Source organism: Apodemus sylvaticus, chromosome 23 (genome assembly GCF_947179515.1).
Source record: "Apodemus sylvaticus chromosome 23, mApoSyl1.1, whole genome shotgun sequence".
Classification (NCBI taxonomy): Eukaryota; Metazoa; Chordata; class Mammalia; order Rodentia; family Muridae; genus Apodemus; species Apodemus sylvaticus.
In genome coordinates, this window is record NC_067494.1 from 36,788,712 (window position 1) to 36,815,363 (window position 26,652).

General features: G+C 41.3%; 1 protein-coding gene across 4 annotated transcripts in view; it reads right to left on the minus strand.

Annotated features, from left to right (window-relative positions):
- Positions 1 to 26,652, minus strand: part of Ipcef1 (interaction protein for cytohesin exchange factors 1) — a 152,403-nt gene that overhangs the window by 15,602 nt on the left and 110,149 nt on the right. For all 4 annotated transcript variants that reach the window (XM_052169904.1, XM_052169903.1, XM_052169902.1 and 1 more), the window contains one exon: positions 18,247 to 18,619. In XM_052169904.1, the coding sequence (XP_052025864.1) occupies positions 18,247 to 18,619 (373 nt within the window). The remainder of the gene's footprint in view (positions 1 to 18,246; positions 18,620 to 26,652) is intronic.

The following is a 26,652-nucleotide window of genomic DNA, read 5'->3' on the forward strand; positions in this document are numbered from 1 at the left end:
GCATCCAAATACCCTCCAAGTTACATATTGGGAGACTCGGAGATAATTCATCTAGGTACAAAATTCCTCTTTGTTTCTGAACCTGTGAAACAGATAGGTTACCTTACAGACAAGCCCTACAACCTAATGCTTACCATAAAGTCTGAACTATCTGGTGCCCTAGGTACCTTCCCAGTGTATTCTGAGGAAGAAGCCCTGTCTGTTTGCTGGTTGTAGAAAGACAGTTCGCATTTCTCAACCTGCTCCATGCTATCTGTCCCCTTTTAACTACACCTATCCAGCCTCAGTCCTTCAGAGTCTAGAGAGAAATGAGCCTCTGTAGACTATTCTGGAATAGGCAGGCCAGTGGGGGCCAGGAAGACTTGATCCTAGAACATTTGTTAGGAGCTGTCAGAGATGCTTTCTACTGAAAAAGAAAACAAAACAAAAACTAAACATGGTGGTGTGTGAGCTAAAAGTTTTCCAGGAGTATCCTAAAAACTAGAAAGAAGCTAGTTCTCCTTTTGAAGCCCTTTCATTCTAAGGGGCCAATATGTCCCCATTGAAACTACACTGGAGATGGTTTTCAATCATAGGTAATGGGGCCCTTAAATGCCAGTAGCAGCTCCTGAAAGAGATGTTGACTCTTTGCTGGTCTTTCATTCCTCATAGAGAATTTCAATTCATCGTTCCTTTGTGTCTTAGTTAGGGTTTCTATTCCTGCACAAACATCATGACCAAGAAGTAAGTTGGGGAGGAAACGGTTTATTCAGCTTACACTTCCATGTTGCAGTTCATCACTAAAGGAAGTCAGGACTGGAACTCAAGCAGGTCAGGAAGCAGGAGCTGATGCAGAGGCCATGGAGGGATGTTTCTTACTAGCTTGCTTCCCCCCGGCTTGCTCAGCCTGCTCTCTTATAGAGCCCAAGAATATCAGCCCAGGGATGGCACCACCCACAAGGGGCCCTCCCCACTTGATCACTAACTGAGAAAATGCCCCACAGCTGGATCTCATGGAGGCACCTCCCCAACTGAAACTCCTTTCTCTGTGATAACTTCAGCCTGTGTCAAGTTGACACACAAAACTAACCAGTACACTTAGTTTCCTGAAAACTATATTGGGAAGTGTGCATAATGAGTTTTCTTTCTTCCACAGAGTATATGTCCCCAGTTCTGTGGTGGGAAAAAAGATTCAGAGAGGTCCCTATGCACACTGTGATCATGGAGCAGGGTGGCTGATCAAAACAGGCTTTGAGGCAGACATACAGGATAATATGGGTGTTATAGTTTGAATATGCTCAGCCCAGGGAATGGCACTATTAGAAGGTGTGGCTCTGTTAGAGTAGGCGTGGCCCTGTTGGAGTAGGTGTGTCACTGTTGGTGTGGGCTTTAACACCCTCATCCTAACTGCCTGGAAGTCAGTCTTCTACTATCAGCCTTCAGAAGAAGATGTAGAACTCTCAGCTCCTCCTGCATCATGCCTGCCTGGATGCTGCCATGCTCCCGCCTTGATGATAATGGACTGAACCTCTGAACCTGTAAGCCAGCCCTGTAAATGTTGTCCTTATAAAAGTTGCCTTGGTTATGGTGTCTGTTCACAGCAGTAAAACCCCAACTAAGACAGGATGGGATACCAGCACCTGGAAACTTTGGTTACATCACAGTTTACTCTTCTACAATTAGAAATGCTTAAAAATTAGCTTTTGCCCATTGACCTCAGATAAGGTGTCCTCTGACTTACCTGAGAGAGCAAGTTGTTTCTAACAACTGGCTTAAAGTGTTAACCAAGCAAGCATTTTTTTTCTTTTGTTTGAGCAACCTAGGAGGACCAGGCTGTCCTTGAACTCAGAGAGAGATCAGCTTACCTCTACCTCCTGAGTGCTGGGATTAAAGACAATTCACCACAACTCCTGGCCCAGAGTGGCTTCTTGACTCTTAATCAAATAGTATCAAAAAGGGGAGGAAAATGTATCAAAATATCTCTAAAGATAGACTTCTGGCCCCAGGCATTGTGGGACAATCAAAAGTCAACTCTTGTTAATGAATTCAAGTACAAATACCTCTGTCATTAGGGAAATGAAAATCCAAACCACAGAGAGATATCACGCCATCCTTATCAGGAATGCTAATATAAAGAAGATAGATAGTAGTTAAGTGTGGCCAAAGATATAGAGAGATAAGAGATCTCATTAACCATTAGTGGGAATGAAAAAGCAAGCCAGTACTTTAGAAAGTAGGTCGATTGTCCTCCCTATGCCACAATGACAACAGGACCCTGCAATTATACCTCTACATTTATGTTAAATAGAAATAAAAATGTGTCCCCACAGGAGTTATATACTCTCATAGCAGCCTTGTTCACAAAAATAAAAAATAAAAGAGAGAGAGAAGAACTAAGCAACTGATTATCAATAGATGGATGGATAAAGGGGACGTGGTGTGGAGGGGTTCATACAATGGAACACTAGCCAGCAACATAAAGAAAAACAAGCAAAACAACAGAGTAGAACTTAGGAAAGACAACTGAAGTGATCCTCTACCTTAAACATGCATGGGGGGGGGGGGGCAGGGAGGAAGGAGGGTGCTAAATGTATAATAACATGTGAGAAAGGGAAACAGAATATACATTGTTTAGTTATTAAATGATTCTTGAGTTTGTCCAGAAGTGTGTGTACTGAGGAGAACGCACTACCTACCAGTGTTATCCTAATTCTGGCTGAGGAGAGATTTTTTTTCCCACCTCAGACTGCCCAGTCTACCAAAGAGATGATCATAGGTAGCCAAGTGTGTAAAAGTTACAGCCTTAAAAAAATAGGGTGTGGCCAGAAAGAAAGGACCTGTGATTTCACATGCTGGGCAAGTGGAAGCTTTTGGGAAGGAGATATTTGTTGATCATTTCTGCTTTTTTACTTTCTACCTCATCATGAATGAATTGGGGGGAGAGGAGTTGTAGGCCAAGACACCCACAATCCCTAACCCTCAGGCTTATGGCTTATAATTCCTCTTTCAAGAGAAAAGCAGCAGGAGAGAAGAATGTTTGTTAAGACTGACCTTGCAAACTGAGCGGGATTAACTGTCCAGTTTTTTTCTGTTTAGGAAGCAGTGAGACCTTCTGCAATCACCATGGATGGAATGGAATGGGAGACTTTGGTTTTATTTGAGAAGTGTTTGATAGTCACCATTATGTCCCTGAGCAATGTCATGGCCAGTGACATGTGCACATAAGAAATTTCTGCTGAGCCTTATTTATAATAGCCAGAAGCTGGAAAGAACCCAGATGTCCCTCAAAGGAGGAATGGATACAGAAAATGTGGTATATTTACACAATGGAATACTACTCAGCAATTAGAAACAATGAATTCACAAAATTTTTAGGCAAATGGTTTGATCTGGAAAATATCATCCTAAGTGAGGTAACCCAATCACAAAAGAATACACATGGAATGCAATCTCTGATAAGTGGATATTAATTAGCCCAGAAGCTCTGAATACCCAAGGCACAATTAGCATAACAAATGACTCCCATGAAGAAGTAAGGAGAGGGTCCTGATCCTGGAAAGGATTGATCTAGCATTGGAGGGGAATATAAGGACAGAGAAAAAGGAGGGAGGTGATTGGAGAATGGATGGAGAGAAGAAGGTTTATGGGACATATGGGGGGGGGGATCTGAGAAAGGGGAAATCATTTGGAATGTAAACAAAGAATATAGAAAATTAAAAAAAAAGAAATTTCTGCTGAAAGTGAATATCAGTGCGTGATTGGTGGAATATCAGAGCTTCCTTGGGGTACATAACTGGTGCCCACGTAAGACAGCCAGAAACTGGAAACAGCCCAGATGTCCCTCAGTTAAAGAATGGATACAGAAAACGTGGTTTATGTTTATACGATGAAATACTACTCAGCTGATAAAAACAAGAGCATCATGAACTGTACAAGCAAAAATGGATGGAACTAGAAAATATCACCATGAGGGAGGTAATGTAACCCAGACCTGAAAAGATATGCATGGTACAAAATATCTAAAGGAAAGAAAATACTTTTCATGCAAATAAATCAAAATACAAAAAGTATGGTTTAAATTAAAAAGGTGCCAATGGTGAATCTCATATTTTGCAATTACTCATCGAATTTGAAAAGTTGAAGCAATTAAATTTTATATAATTACTTTCAAATATTTTAACTTTCAATGATATTTAATACAAACTAAGAATTTCCAAAGAATAGTTTAAATTTAAATGGGAAAATGTTAAGAAAGCTGTCCTGAAATAAAAAAATAACTTTAGCAAACCAAACCAAACCAGAGAGAGAGAGAGAGAGAGAGAGAGACAGAGAGAGACAGAGAGAGACAGAGAGAGACAGAGAGAGACAGAGAGAGAGAGAGAGATGAAATGAATGCTCAGGGCTGGAGAGATGACTCAGCAGTTAAGAGCACTGACTGCTCTTCCAAAGAACCTGGGTTCAACTCCCAGCAACCACATGGTGTCTCACAACCATCTGTAATGGGATCCGATGCCCTCTTCTAGAGTGTCTGAAGACAGTGTACTCACAAATAAGAAGGTTTGTGGGACATATGGGGAGGGGGGATCTGGGAAAGGGGAAATCATTTGGAATGTAAACAAAGAATATAGAAAATAAAAATATTAAAAAAATAATCTTTAAGGAAAGAAAGAGAGACAGAGAGAGGAAAGGAAAGGAAAGGAAAGGAAAGGAAAGGAAAGGAAAGGAAAGGAAAGGAAAGGAAAGGAAAGGAAAGGAAAGGAAAGAAAAGATGCAATAAAATGCTGAATTACCCTCAGTGTTACAACACGGATGAAACTGGGAATCGTGATTTTTTTTAAAGTCATAAAAAAACCACAGTTTATGATTCTATTATATAAAATATCCAAAACAAACAAACTCATGGAGACAGAGAGCCATGTGGGATGCTGAGGCCCCAGACAGGAATGAGAAATGATGATGATGATGATGATGATGATGATGATGATGATGATGATGTTTATGATGATATGATGATATAATACAATAAAATAATACAGTGCATAGGGCTTTCTTTTCATTGGGCTGAATGTTTTCTAATCATGCTGTGGTAACAGCTGTACAACTCTGTGGGCACACTACAAATCACTGAACTGTCAATCTGACGCTAGGTGAAGTATATCAAGATAGTGTTGAAACACTAAAGTAGACTTGTATAAGCTCTCATGATAGTAGATGTATTCACAGAAAAGCTCCTAAGTCCTAGAGATAATCTAGAGACAGCATAAAATCCTTTAAAAAAACTAAATAGAGCCAAACTCTGTGATCTTAGCTTTTGGGTGGCAAAGATAGGAAACTAGGAGACTCAAGATCACCCTGGGCTATAAAGCAAGATCTCATTTCACAGAAAAAAAAAAAAAAAAAAAAAAAAAAACAGGCAAAGGCACGGGACTCCTAAAGCAGCATGAGGATTGAGACTTGCCAAAAACACAAGGAAACATAACCTGTTATAACCTATTTTCATAGCTAATCAGGTAGGGCTCTATCTAAAAATTCTTAAGTATATTTATTTCATAAGCAACATCTGCATAACTCACATTAAGAAATAAACAAACATGAAAAAAAAAAGCTAAGTAATTGTCTCATTGAATCTCCTAGTACTCAGCAGGCAGAAGTTACTGAAGACAGGGTTAAAAGCAGAATTTTCTGTTCACTAATATGGCACATGAATAATTATGCCAGGGTAAAGTTGTAGTAAGATAATTCATCTATATCAAAAGATATCAAATCAATGAAGATAAAAATAACCTTAAAGGTTTGGAATAACAAATTGTATTCTCCAGATTTAAAAGAAAATGATAGTATTTCTTTTTTGGATAATTTGTGTTATCTTTTAATATGCCTATATAAAGTATATAATCTTTATGTTAATATCAGAAGCTATATCCCTACTGACACACACACACAATTTCCTTCCCTAATTTAAATTCTGGGTCACTCATCATGAAAGTATAAATATAAAGGTGTGTGTGTGTGTGTTTAATTTGACTCTAATACTCTAATACTCTAATATAACTAATGTTCACATTAACAGTGTTAAATAAAGTGAACCTGTCTGGGTAACTAAGAGTCCATACACTATCCTCTGTAATTCATCTGTAATGTAATAAGTACTTTATGCTTCAAGCTATCCAGAAACAAAATCTGACGATGGAGACAATGTGTCCAGTTAGAGACCACTTGAAAAGTGAAAACAAGTCTCCAGTCTAGTTCTTCTTCCTCAGAAAAAGAAAGAAAGACAAAACAGAACCTGTAAGACTAATTTCTGACCTCAATATAATTCTGAAATCATTCACAAACTTCACGACAATAAGAGATAGGAACATTGAAAGTAAAGAAAATATCTTATTACCTTATTGAGTTTCTTGTGTGCTCTAACCTAGGAGATGTACACTGTGTTTATTACCAGATGCTCAGGGGACATACCTGTGACTCACTCAACCATAGTCTACAACCCAGACAGGGGATTTGTATTGTTTTTACTGCTGCTATCAGCTAGGTCTTTATGGAATCATAAAATGAACTTAGAATAACAATAGAAACCAGTGATAAATGGAAACATAGTATAAACGGAGACCCAAAGCGATACAGCTTGGCCCTGACGATGAAGCAGAGGAGGAGTCCTTCAAGACTAATGTACCTGTTCCAGGGCTGCAGGGTCACCCTCTGCGGGTACCACTGTGCCGCGACCTCATTGGTGGCCATATGAGCTCAAGCTTTGACAGTGATACCTCTCTGGATTGGGCTTTTATTTAATGGCCTTTAAATATTTACCTTATGTGTCTGAGTGTTTTGCCTGAATATGTGTATATGCACCATGTGCACGCATGCCTGGTGCCCACAGAGGTCAAAAGAAGACATCGGATCTTCTGGATCTGTAAGTGTAGACAGTCGGGAGCCTCCAGATGGATGCTGGAAACCTAACTCAGGTCCTCCGCGAAGGCAGCAAGTACTCTGAGCCTTTGAGCCATCTCTCCCATCCCTCTACATTAGCACGGTGCCGTGAGTAAAATAATTTTAGCATCCCTTCTATGTGCATGCAGTTCTTTTCTGAATCACCATTTTTGTTCTAGAAAGCTCTAATTTATCTTTCTTGTCTTGCCATATTGCAATGGTAAGATGTAAGGGTTGGCAGGAAAGACCCCTCGTCTCTCTCCCGTTGGAAATGGAAGCCAAGTGAGTTATTTCTACCTCCCTATCTCCTGAGACAAAACAAATTTTTGTTTCACAGTGAATTTTCTCCTCTCAAGTGTGTATTTTAGTCTTCCCATGCGAGACTGTAGGACTTCAATTCCCGTTGACGCATGGGCACCTTCTGGTCTGATGCCTCTCAACTCTCTAGTGCTTGGTTAAAGTTGAGGGCATTATTTTATAGATGAAGAAAGTGGAGAGTCTTGAAAAACAGTGATTTGTTTCACCACGTGCCAATTAGTGGTGGGTACTAAAAATAAAATTCCCATTTTGTGCAGGCGCATGTGTTTTCCAAATCATTCTTCACAGACTTGAACAGAGAAACAGTCTCCCTGGGAACTTAGTAAAATGTAGGTTCTGCTTCAACCCATCTGGGATAGTGCTGATACTGTGTGTGTGTGTGTGTGTCTGTGTGTGTGTGTCTGTGTGTGTCTGTGTGTCTGTGTATGCATTGTCCATGTGTGCACATGTATGCATGAGTGTATGTGTGTATCTGCCTGAATGTGTGTTTGTATATGCACAAGTGCATGTGTGTGCATGTATGCATGAGTGCTGTTTGTGTGCACATGCGCATGTGTGTTACTGTGTATACAGGTACACATGCACATGGGCATGCCTGCATATAGAGGCCAGATTTCAAGCTTGGTTGCCATTCCTCGGGTAACATCCCATTTTGGGTTTGGGTTCAAAGTCTCTCAAAGGACTCTGAGACTCATGGAAGAGCCTAGGCTGGCTGGAGAGCCGCACAGATCCATCACTCTCTACTTCTCCAGCCCTGGGACTACAAACAAGCCACGACAAATGCATTTGCACATAGGTACTAGGGATCAAATGCAGGTCCTTGTGTTTGCATGATTATTTCCCCATCCCTTCTAGACCTTCTAGATTTTTTTCAAGCTCCACTGACTATATTCAAGTAGCAAAGCTAGATACCTATTGGCAAAATTTCACCAGCATGGATCTGTTCATGGGCAAAGAGACTCAAACAACAACCAGAAAACTGATATGGGTCCACAAGGCAGCACTGACTGTGTCTAAGCCCTATCTTAATCAAAGAGAACAAGGGCGATCCAGCTTTGCTTAAAGGAGGTGTGTAGAAAATGGACACCAGAAAGTACCAGTACTCTGCAGGTCCAATAGAGGAATCTGAACTAACTGTTGGTGATCCTTTATGTCAGCTGGACTAATTCAGAATGCATCAAAGGATCAGACTAGTAAACCTCCAGATTTTGGTCAGTTAAATTCAGAAAGTGATGGTATAGTATATCCCATGGGGTTAGAGAGGTAGCTCGGTCATTAAGAGCCCTTATTGCTTTTACAGAGGACCCCAAGTTCAATTCCCAGCACCCACAGGGTGACTCACAACCATCTATAACTCCAGTTCCAGGAGATCTTTTGACCTCCACGGCACCAGGCACATGTATGTGTACGCACATACATAAATACAAAACATTCATGCACATACAATGGAATAGGCAAATCTAAAAAAAAAACATCAAGTAATTACAACCCAGGTCCCTTTTTTTTTTAGAAAGATTGGAGACATACCAATGTTTTAACTAATGCTTAGAAGTTTTCTCCTTCCCAAGACTGAGCCAAATGAATGTGTGGCTCTCTCTCCTCCTCCTCCTCCTACGTACCATCCGATTGTCTGCTTCTGGCAGGACAGGACAGCTCCCAGGAGCCCAGAATTTGCCTGTCGAGAACACTGTATGCAGATTATCTCTTGAAGAGCTGTATTTTCCACTCTGCCTCCCCCACTGTCTTATTTTTGGCCTTGCTTGTGCTTTCTAGAATGCGGCTGTTTATTTTCTATTTAGAACATAAAAGCTGGCTTCAGAAGACAGGAGAGAAATTCATACGCTAGATTTCATACCAGGATTTGGAAAAGAAGCCTTTTAGAGAGTTGAAAAGTCCAAATAATGTCCCAGGGGAGTTCATTTTCATCTTCAAATGTAATGCATTAGGAAAGAACTAAGGAGAAAAGATGGATCGTAAGTTTCACATGCAATGTTCTAGTGTCTGAGAACATAAAGGCCACCAAAGACACCTATTACCAAGAAAGCAAACAAGAAATCGATGATCTGTGCACACTGCATATTCTGATACAGCACCTGAGGCCTAGAGATTAAAAGCCTTTTGTAGTCATTCTTTACATTAGTTTGACAATCTTACAAGATTGAATGATGGTAGACTTTAATTATTCAAATAAGAACAAATCTGGAGAACTCCTTTTAACATAAAAATGCTTCTGCCCAAGCACAGAAGCAGTGTCACGCTGAGGGACAAGTCTCCAGTTTCTGCAATGGCAAGGGCAGCGGCTACCACGCACTGAGTTTTTCTTCCATGGCAGGCACTGCAGTAACAGTTCTACCAACATCCCCTCAGCATCTTCCCACAACCCTGTGAGGGAGCTTCATCAGCACTGACGTCAGGGAGAGGATGCCAACATAATGACGGATCACAGAGCACAACCAAAGGTACACAGAGACAAACACGGGACATAAACTGAAGGCTATTGTTCCCTACATGACCCTATCCATACACACTGTGTGCTACAAATGGAGGTTTTGAAGCTACGGTTATCATTTCCTATACTGACATCCTATAAATCCAGTGTAGATGCTGACGCTCGATCCACACAAAGGTCAATGGAGGCTCTTAAGTCAACCTGCAGATACTGGAATAGCAGCCAGCTGAATGCTCTGATCCCCGCTTGCACTACTCATCCTACAAAGGAAGAGGGCTACTCAAAGCTTTGGCTGCTGAGATGCCCAGGTTTCCTGCTTAAAGGATGGGAAATTCACAAGCTGGCCAGAAATGGAGAGAGCAGGGTCTGAATAGACAGCTAAAATGGAAGAGCACCTCCTTTCAGCGTCAGGAGAGTCATGTATACAATCTGAGTATATTCACAAAAGCTATGAACACAATAAAGGTGTGAGTGACTAGAAACTAGAATGAAGGCGTTGAGCAAATGGCTAAGTAAAGAGCTTGCTTTACCAGCATGAGGACCTGAGAGCAATCTCATCATCATTGATGGAGGTATAAAAGCATAGACATACGTGTATATATTAATACAATAAAATATAAACCTATTCATTAATACAATAACTATGGTTAATATACTAAAATATATAGTCTTATAGGTATATATATTTATGATATTCTTATTATTATATACTATAATACATATTATATATCGAGAGAAATTTATACAGATTTATATATTTATATATTATATACTTATATATAAATTTATTCAAAATATATCAAATATATGTGAGATTCAAGGAAAAAAGTTAGAATTTTGGTAAACATGCTTCGTTTTTTAAACGCACTTCCATGATCACAGGTGAGTGTGAGGCCCAGAGACAGGTGACATGGTTAGGATATGAAAGCTCTGAGTTCAGTAATGAGCAGGCAACACATGAGAACAGAAACTGAAAGCTCGATTCCATTTATACGTACCCCTCCCCCCCCCCCCCCCCCCCGTGGCTAATGGTTACAAATAAAATAAATAAAGATAGATCTTAAAACAGTATTTAAAATATAATTTGTAGAAATTAACAAAATAGCCCGGCACTTGGGAGGTAAAGGCAGGCAGGATCTCTGTGAATTAGAGGCTAGCCTGGTATACAAAGTGAGTTCTAAGATAGCCAAGGCTACACAGAGAAACCCTGTATCAGAAAAAGTAAAGGAAATAAAGAAACTAACAAAATTGACTCATGGGTTGTATAGAGAAGACTAGAAAACATAATATTCTATTACAAGATGTTAAAAAGAAAGCAAAGGATAAAAGGATACTTTGGTTCTTCTTAGAAGTAGGATCAAAATACCCATGGTTCACAGCCAACCAATGGACTGAGCACAGGGTCCCCAATGGAAGAGCTAGAGAAAGGACCCAAGGAGCTGAAGAGGTTTGCAGCCCCATAGGAGGAACAATAATATGTATCAACCTGTATTCCCAGAGCTCCCAGGGACTAAAACACCAACCAAAGAATATACATGGAGAGACCCATGGCTCCAGCTACATATGCAGCAGAGGATAGCCTTTTCAGACATCAGGGAGAGGATAGGGCATTGGTCCTGTGAAGGCTTGATGCCCCAGTGTATGGGGAATGCCAGGACAGGGAAGTGGGAAGGGGGTTGGTAAGCAGGGGGAGGGGGAGGGGAGAGGGGGTTTTCGGAGGGGTAATGAGGAAAGGGGATAATATTTGAAATGTAAATAAAGCAAATATCTAATAAAAAATTAAAAAACAATAATTTTGTGAACTGAAAGAAATTTAAATCATAATCATTTGTACTTCCCTCAGGATAAATCTAAGGACACAATGTAACCAGAAACCATATCAACTGTGTGTGTGTGTGTGTGTGTGTGTGTGCTCACACACATATACACCCATGCACATGGAGACAAGTATAGAAAGTATTGACACTAAAATGATCAATAACATACCAAACACCTGCTAAAAAGAGCAAAGTAAAAATATTTTCCTAGATAATAAGACTTCAATAAAAACTCAAGAATAGTATGAAGCAGGACAGAAAAGAAACTGGGCATTGGATGAATAGATGTCTAAGAAGAAACAGGCTGATGAGAAAAGATGTATGGGAATATCTGAGAGAAGAGCGTGTGTCTATTACAGATACTGGGAGGATTACACATATGGATAAAGGAAGGCAATGTTGTTTCTTGTTCACGGAACACAAAGAAGTGACTTCAAACCATTTATACAACAGGAAACAATATCTTCATAACATCTGTGTATGTGGCTAGGGAGAAGGATCAGTTGGCAATGTGCCTGGTGAACGAGTATGAGGACCTGAGTTGAGATGGACAGAACCACAGACAAAGCTGGCTTGGTGGTATACGGCGAGCACATATAACCCCATCCCGGGGTGGAGAGAGAGGAAATCTCTGGAGATCATAGGTCAGGAGGCAGCCTAGCCCATCAGAGCACCAGGTTCAAGAAAGGGCTCTGTTTCCAAAGAGAGACATGGATCATAGAGCTCTGGATTCCTTGTGCACATGCATACATATGTACTGTGTGCACACAGGCAGAGAGATGGACAGAGAGAGAGAGAGAGAGAGAGAGAGAGAGAGAGAGAGAGAGAACAAGAACATATACATACATACATCAATGTAGGAAGGACTTTCTTATTTAAGATGCAAATGGTACTAACCACAAGCTCCTTCCAGGCCCCTTCTCTATACCCCTAGATACACCCCTAGTAAGCAACTTCCTCCTCCTGACTGTCCCCATCTCAGAGCTCCCACACCTCACAATATCGTCACCAGCTGGTGACTACGCTGTAGCACAAGAACCTCTGGGGAAATGTTTATCTAAACCATCACATCTGACAGTGGCAGGACTCTAACTCAGCATTGGTGGGAATGTAAAGCAACCGTGAGGCTGGGAAATAGCCTTTCATGGTCTACAGGGTTAAACGCAACCTTTGTATACAACTTGGCAATGGCACACCTTCGTGCTTAACCCCAAAGAGCTGGCAGCTTGTAATTATACACAGAAACACACAGGTATTAACTAAAGTGCTCATTTTTTTTCTTTAGATATATTTACTTTATTTTGTGTGTATGAGTGTTTGCCCGTATGTATGTGCACCCATGTGCATGCCTGGTACACACAGAGATCAGAGGCGATCATAGAACCCGAGGAACTGGAATGATTCACGGCTGTGAGCCACCATGTCGGTGCTGGTAACTGAATCTGGGTCTTCTGCAAGAGCAGCAAGTGCCCTTTAACTGCTGAGCATCTCTCCATCCTTGAGATGGAGATAATGAAATGCACCTTAAAGTGCTCAGTTTAAAGACTTAGAAACAGCTCTGATGCCATCCATAGTCTCCCTGTGTGCTCTTCTAAACTCTATGAATATAAAACAAAAAGATTAAAAAGAAAAAGAAAAAAGAAAGTGGTCAAGAATAGTTGATAAGCCACAATCCTGGTCGCAGAGCCTTAAGGGGAATTTCCAACATGAAGCACATCAGAGCCTTGCCTTCTCTTCTCTTGGGAAAACATTTGGTCTTCTAATCTGAGAAGAAGCGGCAGCCATGAGCAGTGGTGGATCTGGAAGAGCTGTCCCCAGAGCAGACTTCCTTCAATGCACTGTCTCAATTTGCATCTGTGCAAACCTTTCTGCTTCAAACTCCCTCCCTAGCACAATCATTCTCCTACACCTACTCCTCACACACAATTTCCTGTGAACACACTCAATCGTCCACCTCTGCCAACGACCCCTAACTCTGACCGCTTCTACGTCTATCCAGCTGTCTCTTGTCTTCTTGCTTCTGAAATCTAGATTTCACTTGTCACCAGTTTCAGGTTCCTTGTTCCAGGGAGTTTCTACAGCCTCCTGCATCTACTTCCTAGTCTCGATGACTAAGTATAGAACCAAGAAGAAATAAAAATGGTGACAGCATTCTGACTACCACAAATGACCTAGTTACACGGTATGAATTTGCAGGCAACCTAGTCAGTATATTTTATGGTAATTCAGAGAGATCTTTGTCACTTAAGTGGGAGCAATGAAAGATATAGTGAGTCAATCATCCATGCCTGAGATTCAAGCCAGGACAGCCAACTGTCACACAGGCAAGATGTTCCTATTAGTAAATATTTATCCCCACGTTAAGATCATTTCTCATTATTCTACAAACTAATAGTACTGGGAAATACTCTACAGACTAAATTAAATCCTAAGTACGCGATGACTGAGAAGAATGAGGCACAGAATGCCTCCTCTCTCCCTTGTTTCCAATTGTACTCTTATCCTATTACAGAGGCCTGCTAACCCCTCTACCTCCTGCCTCCCTTTATTCTAGTCTAGCCTGTGACCTACAACTAAAAGAACTCTTTGGAATCACAGGTCATCACCTCTATGTCATCACCTCAGTGACAAACGGCCTTGAACTATCTGTTGAAATTAACTATGCCTAGTCCATCATTCAACATTGTCCCAGTTTCCTTCCCCCCTCCCTTTCCCGTGCCCCACCCCATGCATGGTCCCCCTTAGGTGTGACTGTCTGTACTCGGTGTCCCCACTTTTTTAAAGCCTTGGATATTTCCTTTTGGATGCCTTTTTTTTTAACTTTCTTCATTAACTGTGTCCCGTTCCTCCCACTCGCCTTAGTAGATGTGACAATGTTTGGGGGCAGTCACCTTAGATTTTAGACTTGTGTTATCTCCTAGTACAGAAAGAAGCACATGTTAGGACCCTCATTGTAATAACAACAGCAATGCTAAATTGAATGGGCGTCAGTGTTTGATTTAGTTTAGTTTTAATCTACTTGTGATTGCTGTATTTCATGATGTTCAAGAACCCACTCTCCCAAGAAAGGAGGGGATGAGCAGTCAGTTAACCCCACCGCCTCTTTTGCAGTTATGATGGATTACAAGGCTTGGTGGAGAATCCCAGAGTTGTGTTAATCTGAAAGCTTCAGTGTACAAAGGCAGAGGAAGCTATTAGCCTGCCCTCCCCATTTCCTAATGGCTTACCCTACAGGGAGAAGTGTCTAGAAGGATATTTAAATTCAGAATAAAATTCTAGCAACTACAATTTTAATTGCATACCAACTGAAAAACAATATTTCTTCCATTGTCTAACTAGAGAAAGGCTATAATACACGCTGTCTGCTTTTCTCGGAACTCAGCTATTAACCTTTAAGATTCCTTTCTAGGGTAATAGCTTCTTTTCCCCAGAAAAATGTGTCTGGAGACTAGATTTTAATCTTCTAAAAAAAAATTAACTCCTTTCATGGATGACACTGAAACTTCAAACCCTGATATATAAAGCCTTCAGCATAGTATTAGACACTGAAATATCAGAGACTCTTCTCCACATTGGAAAGTTAAGACAATAATTTTTAGAAGTCACACAAAAAAGCTACCTCCTTCTCCAACAGGCAAACATACATTCACAACACCCGATTTGATTACTCAACAGCAAGTCACAGCAAACACAGGGGAAGATTGGGCTGCCGTTTCCATGGAGATGACTTGATGTGGTTCAGCTCTTCTGGGAATGAAACCAAATCCCCAACAGCAGGAGAAAATCAGCAGCAAGAATTCTCTAACATATGGCAACTGCTAACAAACCAGTATGGGGAAAATACCTTCATTCTCTCTTCAAAATACCAGGAGAAATACCTTCCCATCAAGCTGTTTGGGAAAAAAAAAAAAAAAAAAAAGCACCTAGATTTTGTTGGTCATTCTCTGTATAATTCAAACCTGATTACTATCAGGTCTCTTTATTCTTAGATTAAAAGAGCCGCTGTCTCCTAGATTCCTCAGCTAATGAATTCCCAGGATGGCACTTAGACAGGGACGAGAAACACATCCTTCCTCCCATAACTCCTCTTATTAATCCTTAAGGGAAACTCAATCTGCAGTCTTACCTCTTGGGAAAGAATGCAAATGGAATTTTACTATCCCTAATGCCATGGAAGACTTGATTGTCACAGAAAGGAGAGAGTTATTTCCACATCTTTTAAAAATTATTATTGTTGTTGTTTTGTTGTTATTATTATTATCATCATTATTATTATTAGATGTGTGAGGTACATGGGGGCACACATGTGCCACAGTATACTTGCAGAGGTCAAAGGACAACTTTTATGAATTAGTTCTTTTTTTTTTATATTACCTTTATGATTGTCCAGGTTTAAATTTGGACTGCTAGGGTTGTACACTACACACTTTACCCACTGAGCCAGATCGTCAACCCCTTTTGTATTTGTCCTTCTAATCAAATGATTACAGTCAGTTCTTACAAGGGAAATGATTGCTTGGCTTCCCCCATTCTTTTTTTTTCTATATTCTTTGTTTACATTCCAAGTGATTTTCCCTTTCCCAGTGCCCCCTCCCCATAAGTCCCATAAGCCCTTGTCCCTCCCCCATTCTTAACATCTGTGCTTTTTCCTTTTTAACATTTATTTTCATTCATTCATTTATTTTTATGAGAGTTTTGTTCAGTGTTTGAATCACATTCCACCTTCTCCACCACAACTCCTTCCAGATCTATGTCCTCACCCCTATCCTCCTAACTTTGTGCCCTTTAAAAACAAACAAACAAACAAACCTTCACTACTAATTTGTGCTGCCCAAATACTCTGTCATGCGTACAAGACCACATTTGCATCTTGTAAACACAAAGCTAAAGGTCACTTAAAATCTACAACTTGAAAATGCCTGTGTCTTTGCCAGGACAGAAATACAATCACTATTATTGCACACTCTATAGTCAGTGAAAATGGCCATTTCTGAATGGTAGGCACATCCAGGGAAAGGAGTGCAGAGGCACAGGCTGCCTCCTCTGTTTTGAACAGCTCGTAGTTCCTGAAAGAGGAGCTTCTTAACTCGAGTCTACCTCAAGTTTGGTCGCACCCCTTAATTGCATATGCCAAAGGAGTTACTATTAAGCCCAATAATTAATTCATTTGTACCACATCCCCTCATATATTTGTGGCTAGGGAGACTACTACTTCCCTTCCTTGCAGAACAATCCTCATCCTAGCCCTCTCCCTCTGGGTGATGTTTCCTGCCTCCTACCTATCCTACCTACTCAGTCAGCTCTAGAGGCCGTTGACCTGCCAATAGCTTCATCCTTTGGTGAAGGGTTTCTAATGAAAAGTGGGTGTTGTCCCAGATTGGAGGTATCAATGTAAAGTATTAGTTAATATTAATACTTAAAGCATCCCTGGAGAAAACAATGGCAACTGAGTGACTCTGAGAGTGAGTTACTAGCCTGGCTGCTCAAATTCACATGTATTAAAATACAGTGTGCACTCATGCTCACACACACACACACACACACACACACACACAAAGTTGCACTCTGGCATGCAGTTGTGATCTCTGGCCTAAATTATTGTCTTTTAAAAATTAAATTATAGGGTATATCTGAAATACTGATAGTTTTTAAGGACTTACTTCATTATGAATGTATATAGGTGTATACCCACCTCTTTCTCTGTAGGCATGTAGTGCATGCATATGTGAATGCCTGTATGTATGCACACACAGCTATGCACATGCATGTGCACCCACAATGCATTTGGGTACAAACAGAGGCCAGAGGAGGACATAGATCCCTTGGGCTGGAGGAGGAGTGGTTCTGAGCCACCCAAAGTGGGTGCTGGGAATCAAGCTCTCCAGAGATCCTCCAAAAGAGCAGCAGGACCCTAAACCACAGAGCTATCTCTCTAGACCCCAAACCTGAGAGCTTAGGGCAGAGGAGAGAGGGTTGTCACTCATGCCATTGGGCAACTCCTGCAAGTTATTACAGGAATTTAAGCAAGCCAACCTTCAGCAGTACACTGAGAACTTACAGCTAGCTACTCATTGACATATCAGATAACCTTGTTTTACACCAGAATGAATTCGGCATGACTAGAAAAAAAAACGTATTTTGAATGGATAATGAGAGAAACAACATTTGTTCTGAATCAAAGATGAAGGTTATCACCCAATTTTTAAAGACACATTATGGATTTCTACACACAGCTATTTGCTTTGTCAAGAGAAAACTCTTTCCCAAGAATATAAGCTGTTGCCTCTTCTGATTGTAGGTGTTCCTCCCAAATTGCATGTGAAATATCTGCCTTCCATCAACCACAAAGATATCCTTAAGAGACCACTGATCGGCCCTTTCCAAAAGGAAGATGGCCTCTCTAAACTCATCCGGCAACATCCAAGAAAAATAAATCCACCCTATAGATCCCCAGGGCTTAATTATTAGACTATAGAACCAAAAAGGGGGATTCCCCAAATTTATGGGGAGGAGTTATCATATGATCCCATGCCTGCCTGCCTCAGAGTCTAAAGCATTTGGTTACCGACACTCAGTGGTCTAGCAACAGGAACTGCCACAGGCAAACTCTACAAAAGGAGCTGGAGATTAACCTCCAAGTGACTAATTATCAAATTTCCATTCACGAGTTTAAACCTTTTTGCTGTAATTTTATATCAGAATTATATAATGCCCATTCACCATCTAAGAAGAGTAAGTAATTTCCTGGTTTACCTCTGTCCGTCATTCTCGGTCCTGCAGCTCTGTCTGGGACTGTTAGATGGTCTTGATTGTTATTCAATGAAGAAGTGTCATCACTAGATAGAGAGTTCAAAAAGCCACTTTCTGATGTGATGGAGCTGTTTTCTGGGGCCGGGCAATTGCTTGCTTCTGAGAAGGCAAGTGTGTGGACCTGTACAGCAAATGCCAGGGGATGCCCCACATCTTCAGTAGAAGAGGAGCTGTTAACTATGTCAAGCCAGGACTGTCTTTCTTTAGATCCCGAGGAAGAAAACCGGTTGGGTGCCTTTACTGTATTTTCCAGAGAAGAGAAAGAACATGATGTTTCTCTCCGTTTAGGTGAAGAAGAAGATGCCCGCCGTGTAGCCTATTTTCCACAAATAAAATCAGAAGGAAGAGGAAGAAAAGAAGAGACATTGTGAATTATTATTCTCGCTGTTCTGATTTTATTCAAATCCCCCCAGAATTGTTTAAAAAAGTGATCGGGAATTTTAAAAAAAAAAAGTCAGTGGAAAACTGTGTGACACTCATTTCTGTATGGCAGCTACCAAGGACCACTCTCTAAGAGCCTTTGGTGTGATTTGGGGCTTACCAGATAAGATCTGAAAAAAATCTCCATAGCAACTTTTTTTTAACTCAAAACTTTAAGCCTCTCCAACAACCTAAAGACTATGCTAGAACAATTCTTTAGAATGTCTGTGGGTGCAATGATCTATTTTTTATTCACAATGAAATGAGCAAAAACAACTGAGGGAGGTAATTAATTTAAAAGGAGAGAGAGAGAGAGAGAGAGAAGAGGTTTTAGGCATGGGCCAGTGGAAGAATACTTCTCAGCAGGTCCAAGACCTTTGAGTATCATTTGCCTGTTCCTTAGCATGTGTGACCAAACTATCCATCCATAACTCTCAAAGCCAAAATATAATCTAAAGACAAGTCACTTTAAACATTTGAATTAAGATTTTTGGTGTTACTGTTTTGTGACAGGAATGGGGAGCCCATATGTCACAGCATGTGTCAGAGATCAAGAGAGTCCATTTTCTCCTTGCCATGCGTAGACTCCTTGTACTGAAGTTGGAGCATGGGGCATAGCAGAATGCATCCATACCGATGGAGCCATCTTGCCAGCCCCAGTCACTCACAACTTCAGTATCGTTTCACTGAGTAAGGCAAGGATATATTTCTAGCCTCTGCGTCCATGAGATAGAAAGAAGCCAAGGTTGACCCACTGATGGCGATAAGCAGCTTGCTGAGGGATCCGCTGACAGCAGCGTCCCAGCATCCTCTCCAGGGGCAACTGATCACTCTGGAGGACATTTCACCAGTCCACAGACACAGTACTAAGGCCACATCACCAGTAAGGACAGTCTCTTGAGGCAGACGCCATTTATGCTGAGTTTTATATTAGTTACATTCTGATATTGCAATAGTTGACCAATGGCAATATTTCTATGTACTGTCTCAGGGAAGTTTACATTTTTTAATGTTATCCATACTAAAAGAAAGACCCAGCAACGTCTTCCACTTCGTTATTCATCAATCAAATCCAAACATCTATACTTATGGCATTCTGAGTTGCCCTATATTACCCGTGCATAGCATAAGACAGAAGGTAGCTTATAGTTCATGCTGTCGTCCTATTGGGTAGTCCTGTCAATTAGGCCAAGTGGCAAGATGGAGATCATTAAAAAGAGAAAACATTTGGATCCTCTTCAAGACATCTGCAACATGGTACCCACGTCTCAATACACTGCAGCACTATGAATTTTCAGCTATCTGAGTTTTTAATGGGAAGAACTGCTACGAACTAACGTGTGTCTTACTTGGACCCTCAGTGCACATAGGCTGCCAAATGACCAATAAGTCTATCGTGCCCCCATTTTTATAAGTATGTGCATGTGAGGTGTGTGTGGGTGTGTGTGTGATGTGTGTGTGTGTGATGTGTTTCCACCTGCATTCTCGGAAGCCTGAGGATGATGTCGGGAATTATCTCCAATCTCTCTTCCACCTTATTCATAGAAACAGGATCTCTCAATGGAGCCCAGAGCTCACCATATGGCTAATCTTCCAAAGCAGGTTGCTGTAAGGATCCGCAGTCTCCACCTTCAAGCTAGAATTACAGGCAAGCCACCACATGTACCCAACAATGTTGACTCAGGATCTGAGACCTGAACTCACATGGTCACATTTTCACAGTAAACACAGTAGCCACAGACCATCTCTTCAGCCCCAGAAATAAACCTACTCTGAATATTAACACAACATTAAAATGTCTAGTCAGAAAAAAAATGTCTAGTCAGATGTGGAACAGAACGGAGATGTTTCATTCATCAAAGTGTCTAATTGTTCGGCACCTGCCTTACCTTAAGTCACCTACACCAAGTAACAACTAAGAGATCAAAGAATCATAAGTCTTACTTCTCTGGAACAGGAATATAAAGCCTCCACTCTCTCCAAATAAATGCAGGGCTATTTTACCCATTAGATGAATCAACAAAATAATTAACAAAAAGGCATATGCTGCTCCAGTCTTTGCCCATTCTTCTATAGTGAACTACTTTGATGAAGCTTGCCTTCATTTGAGCAATGTCTCTTTGTTAAAGGGACCGAGCCTGAACTCTGTCACTCCTTCCCTGGTTCTTTAATGAAATAATAGACTATATTCAAGTTGCAGCTATACTTGCCTTTTTTTTTTTTTAACCTCCAAACTCCTCTTGAAGGACCAAGGAAAGGCTTGTTACTGAAGAGGTGCTCATGTATGGTTAATAAAGAGCTGGTAATATTCTTGTTCACAGTTACTCGGCAAAAATGCTCTCCTCCCTCCATGCTCACAACACACCATGGAACATTTATGGAGTTGCTTTCTTGTTTCCCTTTTGTTTTTCAGGACATGTGCACATACGTGTGTGTGTGTGTGTGTGTGTGTGTGTGTGTGTGTGCATGCTGGTGGGAACTGGCTGATAACTTCAAGTGTCTCTCACAAACACAGTTCACCATGGTTTTTGAGACAAGGTCTGCCATCATTTGGAGCCAACCAATTAGACAGGTTGGCCAGTGAGTTCCTGGGATGATCCCACCTCCACCTCCCCAGTGCCAAGATTAAAAACACAGTACTGGATTCTGAGGGCAGGCTTAGGACCTCATGCTTACAAGCCAAGCACTTTACCAACAGAGACGACTCCCCTGACCTAGATCTTATTTAAAAAAAAAATGAGTAAATAATGAAACAAAGAAAATAACAATGAAAAGAACTAGTGAAATTGGAAAACAAACTGGGAAGAGAAAAGGCGTGTGTGTTGCATGTTAGAGTCAGTGAAAGAGACAGAAAGTGAGGATACAGAACAAGTTGGAAATAGGGTTCATTTCGGCAGATTCCATCTGGAATCTTTTTTTTTTCCCCTAGGGAATAGCATAGTGCCAAAACACGGCTTCTTGTTTCTAAGACTCTGTGGTTCCCAGTAGGAGTACCAGGCACAGACCTAGCCTTCTGTGAACTGTCCATATTATATAATAAATGAGAGCAGAAAGGCATAGGTCTGCCTTCTCTCCTTCCCAACTCTGACTGATGAGTCTCCCCTTCAAAGCCAGTGCACATGTCTGGTCCTAAGAAGTCTCCCTAATAGGCCAAGCTGTGAGGTTACCAGACCTGGTGCTACCTTCTACAATACCAGATGAATGTCATTTTATTTGTCAATTTCTATTGCCATTGTTGATTGACTGCTAGATCTTTTTTGGTGAGCTACTTGAAAACAGGCTGTTTTTAGTCATTTTTTTACACTTCTAATTTTTTTCGCGCATCTGTGCCGAACACATAGTTGATAATAAATCAGTGCCAGAAAAGAAAGGATCAGAGAAGCAGTTCTGGGAAGAAAATCTCAGCACAGTGGCTTAATCTCTTATTGAAGAGCTTCCTCAAATCTCTGTCAGCTTACTGAATAGAATGGCAAACTTCAGGATAGAGAAGAATTTTAGAGTCAGATGGACACTGTAAAGCGTTTATAAACTCAAGCAACATGGCTTACTTTCATTCATTCATTCCTGAGTGAGTTTGAAATGTTTTCAGTGAGAGAATTAAAACTATAAGAATGGTTGCAATGTTTACTTATTACACGTATGACTCTGTGGGTGGATGCACACACACACACATGCATGTATGCACACATAGAAGTCAGAGAAAGATTATCATGGGAAATGGTTCCCTTTTCCCATCACATGAGTCTCTGAGACCAAACTCAGGTTTTCAGGGTTGGCAGCAAGTACCTTTTCTACTGAGCTAGCTCATGGGCCAAATGATTATAGTTTTAGCTGATTGAAATGCTTAAATTCAAAGATTAAAATTGATTTTCTCATTTTTTTCTGTACAATATTTTTGCTATTGAAGAAATTTAATTGAAGTGTTAATTAACGCTAAAGTCCTTTTTGAACAAAAAATGCGTTCAAAACGAAAGTTCAACAAGATGAAAAGTGACTGAAAATGAACCCCAAAGGCTGGTAATTAGGAGGAAATGATTCAGCCCAAGTCTTAACAGTGTTAGTCAGGGTAGAGTGGAAAAGGAAATGGAAGAATAACAAGACTAAATGTAATAGATGTGTGTGTGTGTTTGTGTTTCTATGTGTGTGCCTGTGTGTGTCTGTGTGTGTGTGTGTGTCTGTGTGTGTGCCTGTGTGTCTGTGTGTGTTTCTGTATGAGTATCTGTGTATGCCTGTGAGCACACATGTGTGGAATAAAGGAAAGGAGCCCACGTCACAGCACACCTGTGGAGGTCAGAGGACAACTTCCTGGTGGGAGCTCCTCTACTGTGGGATCCAGGACTCAAGTTCATGTCAGGCTTACCTAGAAAGTGCTTTTACCTACTGAGCATTTCCCTCTCCCTCCTTCCATCCTTCCTTCCCTCCCTCCTTCTCCCTCCCTCTCTCCCTCCCTCCCTCTTCCTCCCTCCCTCCCTCTCCCTCCTTCCCTCCCTCCCTATGGTCTTATTGTGTAGTTCTGACTGTCCTAGAACTTGCTATGAAGACCAGGGTGACCTTGAACTGACAAAGATCCACCTGCCTCTGCCTCCCAAGTGCTGAGATTAATAGCATGCACCACTATGACTAGCCCATAATTATTTTTTTAAGGAGTGCCTAGGGAATCTTGGAGCGTGTGGATGAAGCCATAATAGTAACCCATTTTTCCACCTCTCCATGCATTCAAGTTCAAACATGTGCTGGGAAGACCAATAAACATCCCAAACAAAGCAATATGCTAAACGTGACTTCTGGCTTTAATCATTTGGTAACTAGAGGTCTAGAGAAATGGCTCAGAGGTTAAGAGTACATATTACTCTTACAAAGGATCCAAGTTTGGTTCCCAGCACCCACATGAGCTTCATAGGCTGCTTCATGCATGGGTTATACATACATACATACATACATACATACATACATACATACATATGCATACATACACATAAAAACAGCAAATGAGGTAATTATATAAATAACACAGACACCCAAAGCCACAAGTACAAGGTCAGTCAAAGTAACGGCATAAAAAGGCATAAATAAAGTGTTCCAGAAATGCAGAGAGAATTCAGAATGAGAGTGAAGTAGAATCATACACATGTATGTAAATACCACAATGAACCCATTACTACAGATGCCAACTAAGAGGACTAATAAAAATAACCCCCCCCCAAAAGCAAAAACAAAATATCAAAAAACAACAATAAAACTAAAGGGACAAATTTATCCTGGCTTGGAAGGCAGTGAATGCTTTGGCGAAGGGATCCATGCCTGAAGCAGATTGGACACTCCATAAATATGGAAGGGGAAGGGGGTGGCTTGGGAACCAGGGCTTCCTAGACTAGAAACTTTCTCCCTGCAGGTCCAAAAGGGAACCTTTAAAGACTCGGGGCAAAGCAGACATTTTCCTGGGCTAAGGATGCGGGAGGAATTAGTGACAAGAAAGTCATGGCAAATGTGGAATGGCCATGGCCTTGAATAAAGGGCCAGAGAGTAGAGCCAGGAATGGTGGCATGTGTCTTGAATCTTAACACTTGGAAGGAAGAGGTAGGTAGAGTTCTGTGAATTCAAGACCAGCCTGCTCTACATCGTGAGCTCTAGGCAAAGCAATGCTTTTGTTATTTTATTTTTTTTAATTTTTATTTTTATTTATATTTATTTCCACTTACGTGCATTTCAAGTGTTATCCCATTACCTGGTTTTCCTCCCTCCTGAAACCCCCCTATCCCATCCCCCCTCCCTCTGCTTCTATGAGGGTGGTCCCATAAGTTTGGCTATGGGATACTGTGAAAGCAAATCAATATTCTTAAGGGTAATTTTGAGGGTCATTTTAAAGAAAAGGTAGACTAGAGATAGGGGAAGAAAGAGCCTGTTGTTTCAGTGACTCAGGCAGGAGCTAATGAGGGGGTTGGGGTTGGAGTGGGAGAAGACAGGAAGAGACAGTGGGAGAGCGGCCATGCTAACAGGCTGTGAATGCGAACTGTTAGAGCAAGAGACAAAAATATATAATCCCGAGTTTTAGCAAAGTTTGAAAATCAGTTCGCTTTCGAAACATAAAGCTTTCGATCTTTTATATCCTGAGTAGAAAGATGGTTTTCCTTTACCTCTATTTCTTGTGTGTGGATAGAGAGATGATAGGTAGACAGATAGATAGACAGACAGATCATAAGTTTAGAATTGTATACTATATTCACTGGAAAGTCTTCCTACAATTACCCACTAGCAAGCATCTGTACCATTCTATATAGTGATTACTGACCAAGTGACATTTGGTAGACCAGCTATCTAATCCATAGCCTGTTTAAATGAAGTCTGTATTTCTAAAATTATCCTACACTTGTTTGTTCGGTTTTAACTTCCTCCTCTACCCCTGCCCAGTGAGCCTCTTTTCAGAGTTTATTTTTACTTCCCTGCTACTTTGGCTTGCTTTAGATAGCTTGTTTCAACATTCTGGGAGACATAAAGGAATTGTTCTTCTGAAAAAACATGGAACTGTGAGGCCCCAACCATTGCATTAAAATAATCTGCCTGAGCTGCCCGAAGCTGTGGTTATAAATATTTATCCCCCTTCCTATCTGATCCTGCTCTTGGTGGTCTACATTCCAAGCACTCTCAAGTCCCAACCATCTCACTTCCCCAAGGGCCTGAGCGCTGTCCCAGAAAGCCTCTGAGGATGAACTAGGTTTCTTCCATATGCCAGCCAGGGTCTCCTTTTAAGCTCCAAACCGATTTCACGACCCTTCTGCTCATAGCCAAGTGCTCCCTGATCACTCAGAATGAAGCATCAAAAGCCTTAGCTGGCTCGCAAGCCCCATAGAGGAAGGCTACCATTATCCCGGTGCCACTTCCTCTCTGGTCTCCTTCAGAGTCATGTGCTCCCACCCCCGTGACGTCATGGCATCACTTCTCACCAATGAGATCTGTTTTCTCTGGTGGGAAACTCCTCCTTAGTGGGCCACCCAGCTGACCCAAAGTGCCTCCTTGGTCCCGCCTTACCTTGGCTCTAACCTACATGGGACCCATTCTGATCATCCACGCCTCCTAGCCGGTATCACAGCCCACTCTCTACCTCCCGCTCCGCTGCTACCCTTCCCTACCTCTGCCACAGTAAATTGTCCGCCTACGTTGTCATCTGCATCAACCTCTTTGAACAGGACCTTTCATCCCACAAAGAATGTGAGGCATTCCTTGATGGGTCCCAAGGTCTGAGAAGGGCATTGTTTAACAATTTAAGTCAATCGGCACACCAGAGCAGGTTATCCGACAGTGCCTTTAAAATTAAACTTAGAAGAGGAAAATACATGGTGAAAGCTTTAGCGGCAATAATAGCTCTTAAAACACTTAGTAACTTAGGACACCGGGAAACACGAAATGAGAAGTGGATTTCTTTTATATTCTTGGAGGACCTGAAGAAATTTGAATAATGAGATCTACAAGTTATCTTTCAAAATGAAATATAAAGAACCTCCGTCTATTTTTAAGCCTTTTAAATAAGCTTGAGGGGGGGGAGCGGGGAGGAGCGGAGGAGATTGTCATTTCTTTAAGAATCGGGTCATGTTGTGGCTGGTGACACTGCTCAGTGAACAAGGCACTTGCTGTTCAAGCCCGAGGATATAATTCAGAAATCTAGCACCCACATAAAATGCTGGGCATGGTGGCAGGGAAGCATAGATAACACCAGTACTGGGAGACTCTCTGGATCGTCCTGGCTAGCCAGCCTAGGGTCTCAGTGAGTCCTAAGTTCCCATGTAGAATCCCAAGGTTGGCTCCTGCAGAATGGTACTCCTGGCTGACCTTAGAGTTCACATGTATGTGCCCCACACAAAGCAGACAGCGTCTCCCACTGTGGGGCTTGTGAGGCCTTTCGAGTCAGGATGAACAGAATCCAGAACTCTTCCT